Source organism: Triticum dicoccoides, chromosome 2B (assembly GCF_002162155.2).
Source record: "Triticum dicoccoides isolate Atlit2015 ecotype Zavitan chromosome 2B, WEW_v2.0, whole genome shotgun sequence".
In the NCBI taxonomy this organism is placed as follows: domain Eukaryota; kingdom Viridiplantae; phylum Streptophyta; class Magnoliopsida; order Poales; family Poaceae; genus Triticum; species Triticum dicoccoides.
In genome coordinates this window covers 534524913-534533991 of record NC_041383.1, presented here as the reverse complement: position 1 = coordinate 534533991, position 9079 = coordinate 534524913, and the positions used below count along the sequence as shown (strand labels likewise).

The window sequence follows — 9079 nt, the reverse complement described above, 5'->3', positions numbered from 1 at the left end:
CCCACCGCCGCCGCATTCGCAGGCGTCCGCCCACCGCAGAGTCGCCAATCCCCTCCCGAGAGCCCCCGCCCCGTCGGCTCGTGGATCTCGCCTCCCGCCGGCGCCGCTGGGTGGGGATTTCGGTCCCGTGTTTATTGCTCTGATTCGGGCCCTGATTCTCCCCGGATTGCGTTTCCTTTGATGGGGCCGCCGCCGCCGCTGCTCCGGCTCCGGGTCTGATTCTGATTCTGATTCTGGTTCGGGCGGAAGGTAGAGATTGTCGTCTTTTTATTGAGCCCCCCTGCCTGCCCCTGGTTTCTCCGCCGCTATTGGATTGATTTGGGATCCGCGATCGAGATTGCTCCGTGAAGTTTTTGGTCCTAGGGATATTTTTTGACTGGCCCGGATCAGGAATAGAGGGTTCTCTTGCTGGGGGGAGGGAGATCTAGGGTTGCGTCTTCTATAGTTCTCTTTGTGCATGTGCATACTCCATAGAAGAAAACACCAAAAAAAAGAGGGGGGGAGGAGGAGGAGGAGGAGGAATTGGAGCAGGAGGAGGAGGATTGGAGCGCAGGGGAGTTTGGAGGTTATTATGGCGCTCAATTACCCGTCGTGCTCATTCTTGGTGAGCGACGAGTGCTCTGCCCTGATGCGGGGGTGTGGATGCTGGTCGGAGGAGGCCTCGCCCCTCTCGTCCCCAGGGGTCAACTCCAGGCGCTGGGATGATTTCGAGCCGGACCCTGCGGATCTATTGCCCGCGGATCCCTTCGGGATGAACTTGGGGAACACCATCACTGCAGCCATCGCCAGTTGCCTTGACCGCACGGTCATGTCTGGTGCAGGGCGTTTTGTTGGAAGCAGTGACGGCGGCGCGGCTGTTCGTGCCGACTTGAGTTATTACCTGGACCTGAATCATGCTATTGCGCTCTCCTGGGAGCCACCTTTCCTCCCGGGTGGCTGCAGGCGTGCTTTTGAGGGGCCTTTTGGGTTTGGAGGCCTTTATGCTGCCGGAGGCGCCAACTGCTCTCAAGGATTGCCTCCCCTTGCGTCCTGCTCACGGCAAATTGTACCTGGAGAGGATCCATCTACTTCTGGCAGTGCTGCATTGGTGTGCCGTGATGGAGTTGATGCCGTGGGAGCGTCATGCTCATGGCCAATTGTACCCGGAGAGGACCCATCTCCTTCTGGCAGTGCTGCATTGGTGTGCCGTGATGGAGTTGATACCGTGGGAAGTGCACCGCATGACGGGATGAAGTATGCTCTTGCCTATCTTGGGCTTCGTGACATCCTAGCTACAGAGATGGTGTGCAAGTCTTTGCATTCATGGATCCGCACTCATTCCTTAGTGTGGAAGTGTATCCATGTTGAACCGGTATTGAGTGGGAAGATTACTGATCCTGATCTTCTACGTCTGACACAGAAGATTCCAGGTGATTTGCAGTGTCTAAATATAAATGACTGCATAAATATCACCGACAATGGTTTGAATGCTGTTCTCCAAAGCAATCTGAGGTTAACAAAGGTTAGTATGGTCACAATCCTTTTTGTAAGTATTTCTAAGAATAATTCAATTCCTTGAAGGCCTGGGATCATATTTGGCAACAAATTAATCTGTATATATTCATAATTGCACTGATGTACTTCCTATATTAGCATACCCTAATAGAAAAAGTAACCCAAATTCGAGCTGAATATGACTCTGACTTAGGTGGTGGTGGCGTACGGACACAACACCCTCCGATGGAGCTAGGGCCAGCACCTTAGGATACTTTGGGTATTCGAATGTAGATGTTATATGGAGCATACCATGTTTTGCTTGCTCTTGCTATCTGGGTAGTATTTTCTGCGATGGATATTCACTATGGTTTTTTAATGTGATTTCTCCAGTTATTTTCTGTCATGAATATTCGCTATGGCTTTTTTAGTACGATTTCTCTAGTAGTTTACAACCAACAAAAAGAAAGTTAGGTTTCATTCTTTTTAGCTAATGCTATTCACTTGAGTGTAAATCCACTAGATCATTGTCTCGAGGGTAAACTAGTTAAAAAATCAGTATATGTTTTTACTTCCTCACAATAGTTTAAAGTTGAAGCAGCATGATGAAAAACTTGTCCTATCAATTTGAGGGGGGACTCCCGTTATGCTGCATATGCTTTTTGGTCATACATTTTTAATTCAACAGAAATATTTTTGTTTTGTGATTGATTCTAACCTGCTCCTTTTTGTTACAACAGTTGAGTATTGCGCGCTGCCCGCGGTTAACTTTGGATGGTCTTATTGCCAATCTAAAGTCATTTAATATGAAAGCAGTGTCGGGTATTAAGTGCCTCAGAATTGACAAAAACTTCAATTTACCAAAAGAGGATTACGAGGAGTTATTATCCTTGTTGAGCATCGACAAGAGACAGGAGTTGCACAACCGGGCTCCGCGATTCCGTCATTCTAATCATTTTTTATTAGATTGCAATGACGGATATGCTCTTGATATTGAGATGTGCCCCATCTGTCAAAGTTACAAACTTGTTTTTGACTGCCCTGAAGCGGAGTGCAGTGACAAGAGATCTGGCAAGTGCAGAGCATGTGAGGTTTGCATCAAGAGATGCCGGCAGTGTGGAAGGTGCTTAGAACGAAATGAGAAGTTTGAAGAGAAATTTGATCTGGTCTACCTTTGCTACAAGTGTCGAGGCGATCCGGCTTCACCATCTCTCGGTGTGGAAAAGGATCTGGTCTCCATTTTATCCAGTGGAAGAATACCTTCTCCTTGAACATGGAGGAGCAACAGTCCATGTCCAGCCATTCAGCCATCTTTCTTAGCATTACTGATGAAGAAAAAAAAGAAAAAAAAATATAGTTTGCTATTCATGAAGGTGTGTGGTCGTTTGACAGATGGTACATTTGCTTGCAAGAAAAACAAAAAAAGATGTTACTAATTCCAGCAGAAATAAAGGGATGATTCCCACTATTACAGCCTCACCAGCGACAAGGAGGTGGGTGGAGCATTACTTTTGGTAACGTTTAGTTGTTTGGTGATGAGGAGACACTCATTTCCTTTATTATTATCTTGTTCCAGGGATGTTTCTTCATGGAATTTGCAGTTCAAGAGTGTATAGGTACATGGTGAGATTGGTGTCGGTGTGTTGCTTGATGCTGCATCTTCCTGTGAAGAAGACTGAAGACGAACTTATTCCTTAGCTTCCAAGTATATTATATCTGTATATGCGTGACATTGTAATAGTTTGTCCTGGATACGTCGTGTCGTATGACTTGGTAACTTGTTTCATAGAAATAAATAAATCAATGACTTCTGACTATACTATCACTATCTTCAATTTTGTTGCTATATATAAGCATCCTTTTTCATCTGTTGTGTTTAGTTGGAGTTTACAGTGAATCTGTGATGATATCCCGTTATGATAAAATCTGCTCCTTGGCCGTCCTCGCAGGCAGCTTTTGGTAAAACCTGAGCAGTTTCTTGAAAACTTGCTTCAGATATGAATTTTTTCGGTACTTCGGGGAAGCCCTTGTCAAGATTGCCTGATAATAGATCGATTCATCCAAAGCTCGCCCTGCTTGTTCTGCTCCCAATAATCTAAGCGCTGCGCAGGCGATCATGATACCCAACGAGAGTATATGGGTTACGTAGCCCGTGAAGAGGTCATGCAACAAATGTGAGGCGAGCTCCATCGGTCCGGGAAGCATGTCGACTCCGCCTACCTCTTGCTTGTCCCACAGGCAAGGCAAAGCAGGGATTCGTTAGAGCTGAGAAGCGGCCAGCAGTAGGTTGATTCTGTCTTTCGAGAGTAGCAATCCACATTGTCATCCGGCAAGAATCCATGTCCCGGAAGCAAGCAGCACCTGTCGCGTTGCTCTGCTTTTTCTTGCCTTGCGTGCGAGGGAACGTGTTGGCCAACTCAACCATAGCAGCGGCCAGAGGGATCAAGCAAGGAAGCCCATGCCTCTAGGGAAGCAGAGTTCACCACTTTGAGAAGACTGAAATCTGGTGGTACCTTGAGTCATCCCTCTAACCCCTTGTTTCATATGCGAAACCTGTTTGTTTCTTATAGACCACTTTGGCCAGAAATGCCTTTTTTTTCTGATATGGAACACTCGGATTCCATTTAAGACACGGCAATCTAAGATTGCCAGTTACCGCACGGGTTACATCATCAGGGTAGCTATCGAACCATTGACGACTTCCGCTAGAGAGAGAAAAAGATGCGTCATGGCTACATTCCATATGTAAGAAGCAAATTGTGTGTGCATGTTTCTTTGGATGACCCCCACCTGATTCATTGCTACCTGTTTTCTAGTTTCACTAGTTTTAAGTAAATCTGAAGAACATGTGGAACGATCCTAGGGCACATCACCTAGGATCTCACATAGTTTTATAACCACACAAAAACAAGTGACATCGAATGCAATCATTTGGAAGTAATTCATGATTTTCATTTAACGAATAAACAGAATACAGTGTACAACCACCGCCAGAACTACACTTATGGGAAGAATTCTACATGACCACCAACATCCCTACATAACAACTTGGCTTCAGAAGCTAGTTTCCTGCTCTTAACTATCACTAGATTTGTCAGCCGGTGCTTGGGCTGCGGCTCGAAGGATCTTGCCTCGGCCTCCTTCCCCAGCAGCACCAGCTCCCTGGAGGGCATCACATTGCCCCACCAGAACTCGCGCAGCACGTCGTGGATGAGCTCCCAGTATGCGCGGTCCCGAGGCACTCGGAAAAGGCTGCTCCCGTTGGGTGTCCAGCAGTACAGGTCGACCCAGTCTCGGCCCATGATCTCCATCAGCCCCTGCACCTGCGGCATGTAGTAGTATGGCACGATACGCCATGGCAGAGCAAGCTCGGGCTTACCCTTGTTGTATGGGCACTTGACTTCCAGGATCCCACCGTCGGGGTCACAACCAAGAACGCCGTCAGGTGAAGCTCCGAGCCACCCCAATTTAGCCTCGGTGTGCACTGCGAAGCCAAGGGAACCCACTGACCGTCCTGTGATTCTTGTGTACTGCTCGACGGCCATGCTTTCATGATTGGTTCCCCAGGCCATGGCAGCCATGGCCGCATCCGCCAACTTGATATCTGTTGGTCCGAAGACCTTCTCACTCCAAAGCTCCGACCGTCTGTTGCCGGCCCAGAAACCCAAGGCAGTGCTGAAGGTGCTTGTGGTGAGCTTATCCTTGCGCAGAGCAAACCACTCCTCTGACCGCTGGGCTACATCAGCCGGGGGAAGCTGGGCCGACACCATGAGGGCTGAAGACGGCGAGAGAGATAGGGGCGATGATCGGGTAGTGTAGATCTGCAACGATGAACGCGAGCAGCTGCGAGGAATATAGCCTTCAAAGTTTCGTCTTGACGGCAAGGATGCAGATGGAGTTAACCGCACACGCGATGTTGAGCAAAATGCCGTTGGAATCGGCAGGAGCGACCTGAACAAATAAGAAACTGCTCAACGGTTAGACAACATTGTGATGCGGTTTGGATAAGTAATACGAAGTGCTAAGAAAGCATACAGAGGAAGTGCTCCGCAAAAATGGTGAACCTATGAATGACTGTGCGTGTAACGCATGACAGAGTTTGTGTTATGCTTCTCTTATATGAAGAGATTGCCTCACTTGTTGGATAAAGCATGGAGGAATTTCGCAAGCAACCACCAAGGGCTTATTCCTTGCCCGGCTCCAGGAAGCAGACATGCTTGGGACAAGTAAACATTTCTGACAAGTGCAAAGCTTATGTTGCTGCTAGAACGAAGCAAACTCTAGATAACTGAAAATGACAGCCTGCAATCTTGTTCCATTTTTTATCTACCACTAGTTGGGAGATACTGTATGAGCCTTGTACTCAGATTCCAACATGTACAGACAGTACATACTGAATCGATTGCGACCAAATTAGGAACGATAATCAGCAAGCTACAATATCCAAAAACAACCTGAAACTAGACCGGACGACCGCGAGCATTTCCCAAATAATTTCCGCATTCGGGAGCGAGCAGCATTCATGTCGTCGTTCACGATGCTCTGAAGCTCTGGTGGAGCGTGAGGGTTGAGGGTGACACTGAAGGTGAAACCATAGTGCAGCGGGCCGAGCAGTGGCGGGGGTGGGTCGCTCACTCACCTGCGCGTTGCGGGAGCGCGAGCGACGACGCCGGTAGAGCCGAGCGAAGCCTCGGCCGTGGCGGCGCGGCCCCGCGGCCCAGCACGTGGCGGCCGGCGGCCGCCGCCTGCGGAGAAGCTGCCATGGCTAGGTCTCCGCTTGGGGATGGACCTGGTTCCGTCTGGGTTCGGGACGGGACGAGAGGTCTCGGTCTGGGACTCTGGGTCCAACACAACCAGCCTTCCTTCGGTGCAGGGGCAAAAGCGTCCATAAAAAAGTATACGAACCAGGTGGAATTTATCCAACAGCCGCACGAGCAGCCGCCGCGGTAGCGAAGAGTGGGGACGGGGAAGCGATCGGAGGCAATGGCGAACGGCGGCGATGGCGACGGCGACGTCCCGGAGAACGCCAACGAGCGTAAGGCCAGCCATTCGCTTGCGAGGGTTTACTGTGTCTGAGGGTTTTAGACTTGTTTCTGATGAATTTTCTGTGTTTCGCCGCCGCAGATTGCCCCGGGACGCAGTCGGAGGCGGCCGGGAAGGCGGAGTCCTGCGCCGGGTGCCCCAACCAGCAGATCTGCGCCACCGCGCCCAAGGGCCCCGACCCAGGTAGCACCACCCTGCCCCTCTGCACCTTACTTTTCCCCAGTCTGATCTTTGTGCGGTTGGCCACGCGATGTCAGTGTGGCTTGCTTGCTACTAGCATGTTGCGCCGATGCTTGCTGCTGGCCAGGATTTTTTGCTGTTGCAGCCGAGTACGAGCTTAGTAGAGAGTATGGTCCGCACTTGTGTGAGTATCGCTTTGCGATTGTGTTTGCATTGTGTTGAGCTCGTGACAAGATGTTACAGTTTTGTCGTCATGAACTCACCATGTGAGCGAATTTGCATGCTTTCTCTAAGTACAAGTTATTTTAGTATCCCTGACCATAAATTCCATGATGTTGAAGAAGTTAAGATGGTACATAAATAGCGGTCTGATATGCACTAGAAAAATATGAGTTACTACCTGAAACTGAAAGATTCTACAGTTGGTTCATTGACTCTCAGGTACTGTTTATATGCCGGATGAGGGTGTTCTTGTTACATCTTGTACCGGTTAGTCAACCCAGCTCAATTTGATCACATGAAGAAGTGCTATCTCAGAAAAAAAGTACTTGAAGAACCCTACTGCTGCATTTAGATTATCATACATGTACACAAATTCAGTTAATTGTGTATGTGGTGCTGGTGCTATGTCAGCTGTTATTTTTTGACCTAGCTATAAGAACTTTGAATCTGAGGTCCCACAAGCACACCGAAGCCGCATTACCCGTGACTGTTTCCTTTTTACGTGGGCATGCATCATATCATATGTGGCCTTTAGCATGATTATACTTATAAAATGCAGTTCATATCTTATGCGATTGTTTGTGTATCCATAATATCTTATTGGTCTTTCATCTCTAGTATTTTTATTCTTGGCGAGACAATGCTAAGTTGAGTTGTTTCATTTTCAGACCTGCTTGCCATCATTGAGCGAATGAATACTGTGAAACATAAGATACTGGTGTTGTCTGGAAAGGGTGGTGTCGGGAAGAGTACCTTTTCAGCCCAACTCTCTTTTGCCCTTGCTGAGATGAACTATCAGGTCGGCCTTCTTGACATAGACATATGCGGACCTAGCATCCCAAAAATGTTAGGCCTTGAAGGCCAGGATATTCATCAAAGCAATGCTGGCTGGTCACCAGTGTATGTTGAGTCCAACCTTGGTGTCATGTCAATTGGCTTCATGCTGCCGAACCCAGATGATGCTGTCATATGGAGAGGTCCTCGCAAGAATGGGCTCATCAAACAGTTCCTGAAGGATGTTGATTGGGGAGATATCGACTACCTTGTGGTGGATGCTCCTCCAGGAACCTCAGACGAACATATTTCAATTGTGCAGTACCTCCAGACTGCAGGAATCGATGGTGCCATCATCGTCACCACTCCGCAGCAAGTTTCTCTAATTGACGTGAGGAAGGAGATAAGCTTCTGCAAAAAGGTTAGCGTTCCTGTCCTCGGTGTCGTGGAGAACATGAGTGGCCTGAGGCAGACACTTTCAGATATGAAATTTGTGAAGCCAAGTGAGAATGGCGAGACAGACGCCACTGAGTGGGCACTGGACTACATCAAGGACAAGGCCCCCGAACTTCTATCGCTCATTGCATGCAGCGAGGTGTTCGATAGCAGCAAGGGTGGCGCCGAGAAGATGTGCCATGAGATGGGGGTCCCTTTCCTCGGGAAGGTGCCCATGGATCCGCAGCTCTGCAAGGCGGCGGAGGAGGGGAGGTCATGCTTCACAGATCAGAAGTGCAGTGCAAGTGCTCCAGCTCTTAGAAGCATAATCAAGAAGCTGATCAAGACACAGTAGGAGGGTGTTGACAGACAGCAATGAAAATATGGTTAATTGTAGACTACTATTAGGCAGTGTCTGTGTGCCCGTGCGTTGCTACGGAAAAAAATAGAAGTACATATACATTAATGCGAAAGGCGAATAATGACATAGACGTAGGAGGTTTAGGGCAAGCGACAAGTTTGAAAACAACCTAGTCCAGCAAGGGCTAAAGGCAAGCGACAAGTTGGAAAACAACCTAGTCCAGCTCCGCGGTGGCCTCCTTATACAGTTCTGTAGCTGAATTGATGAAGGAGTTCGTGGGGACAAGCTCAATTGTAGGGCATGCTCATATGAAACTTTGTCAGGGACACGATCCTTAACCCATGCGCTCAACCAGGCAGTTATTTTGGGTATGTAAATATACCAGTTTTTAATAATATATTTATTGCTTAATTTACTGTAGCTGTTTATTTGTGATTTCTGATTTTACACTGCATATTTTTTTTTTTTGCAATTGAGCAAACTTGCGATCTTGCATACACCATTGTTACATGTATATCAAATAAAATTTAATCAATGCATCGCATATTCATTCAATCTTTCAATCTTGCAAACAGATCGAAGGATTGGAGG

General features: G+C 48.1%; 3 protein-coding genes across 4 annotated transcripts; 2 read left to right on the top strand and 1 right to left on the bottom strand.

Moving 5' to 3' along the window:
- The first annotated feature begins 6 nt into the window (after positions 1-6).
- On the top strand, positions 7-3292 carry LOC119364679 (F-box protein SKIP14-like). Its single transcript, XM_037630171.1, has 3 exons — positions 7-1501; positions 2214-2966; positions 3050-3292. Exons 1-2 carry the CDS (start codon positions 458-460, stop codon positions 2742-2744), a joined length of 1575 nt encoding a protein of 524 aa, XP_037486068.1. The 5' UTR covers positions 7-457; the 3' UTR covers positions 2745-2966; positions 3050-3292.
- Positions 3293-4403: 1111 nt separating this feature from the next.
- On the bottom strand, positions 4404-6305 carry LOC119364677. Of its 2 annotated transcripts, none has more exons than XM_037630168.1 (2): positions 6113-6305; positions 4404-5440 (listed from the first exon to the last, which is right to left on the bottom strand). In XM_037630168.1, exons 1-2 carry the CDS (start codon positions 6234-6236, stop codon positions 4476-4478), a joined length of 1089 nt encoding a protein of 362 aa, XP_037486065.1. In that variant the 5' UTR covers positions 6237-6305; the 3' UTR covers positions 4404-4475. The 2 variants fall into 2 exon arrangements, with proteins under 2 accessions (XP_037486065.1, XP_037486066.1); XM_037630169.1 differs by lacking the exon at positions 6113-6305 and adding an exon at positions 5509-6065.
- Positions 6306-6354: 49 nt separating this feature from the next.
- On the top strand, positions 6355-8578 carry LOC119364678 (cytosolic Fe-S cluster assembly factor NBP35-like). The gene is made up of 3 exons (XM_037630170.1): positions 6355-6508; positions 6598-6699; positions 7587-8578. The coding sequence occupies exons 1-3, from the start codon at positions 6457-6459 to the stop codon at positions 8480-8482; spliced, it is 1050 nt and encodes a 349-aa protein (XP_037486067.1). The 5' UTR covers positions 6355-6456; the 3' UTR covers positions 8483-8578.
- Positions 8579-9079: the final 501 nt, after the last annotated feature.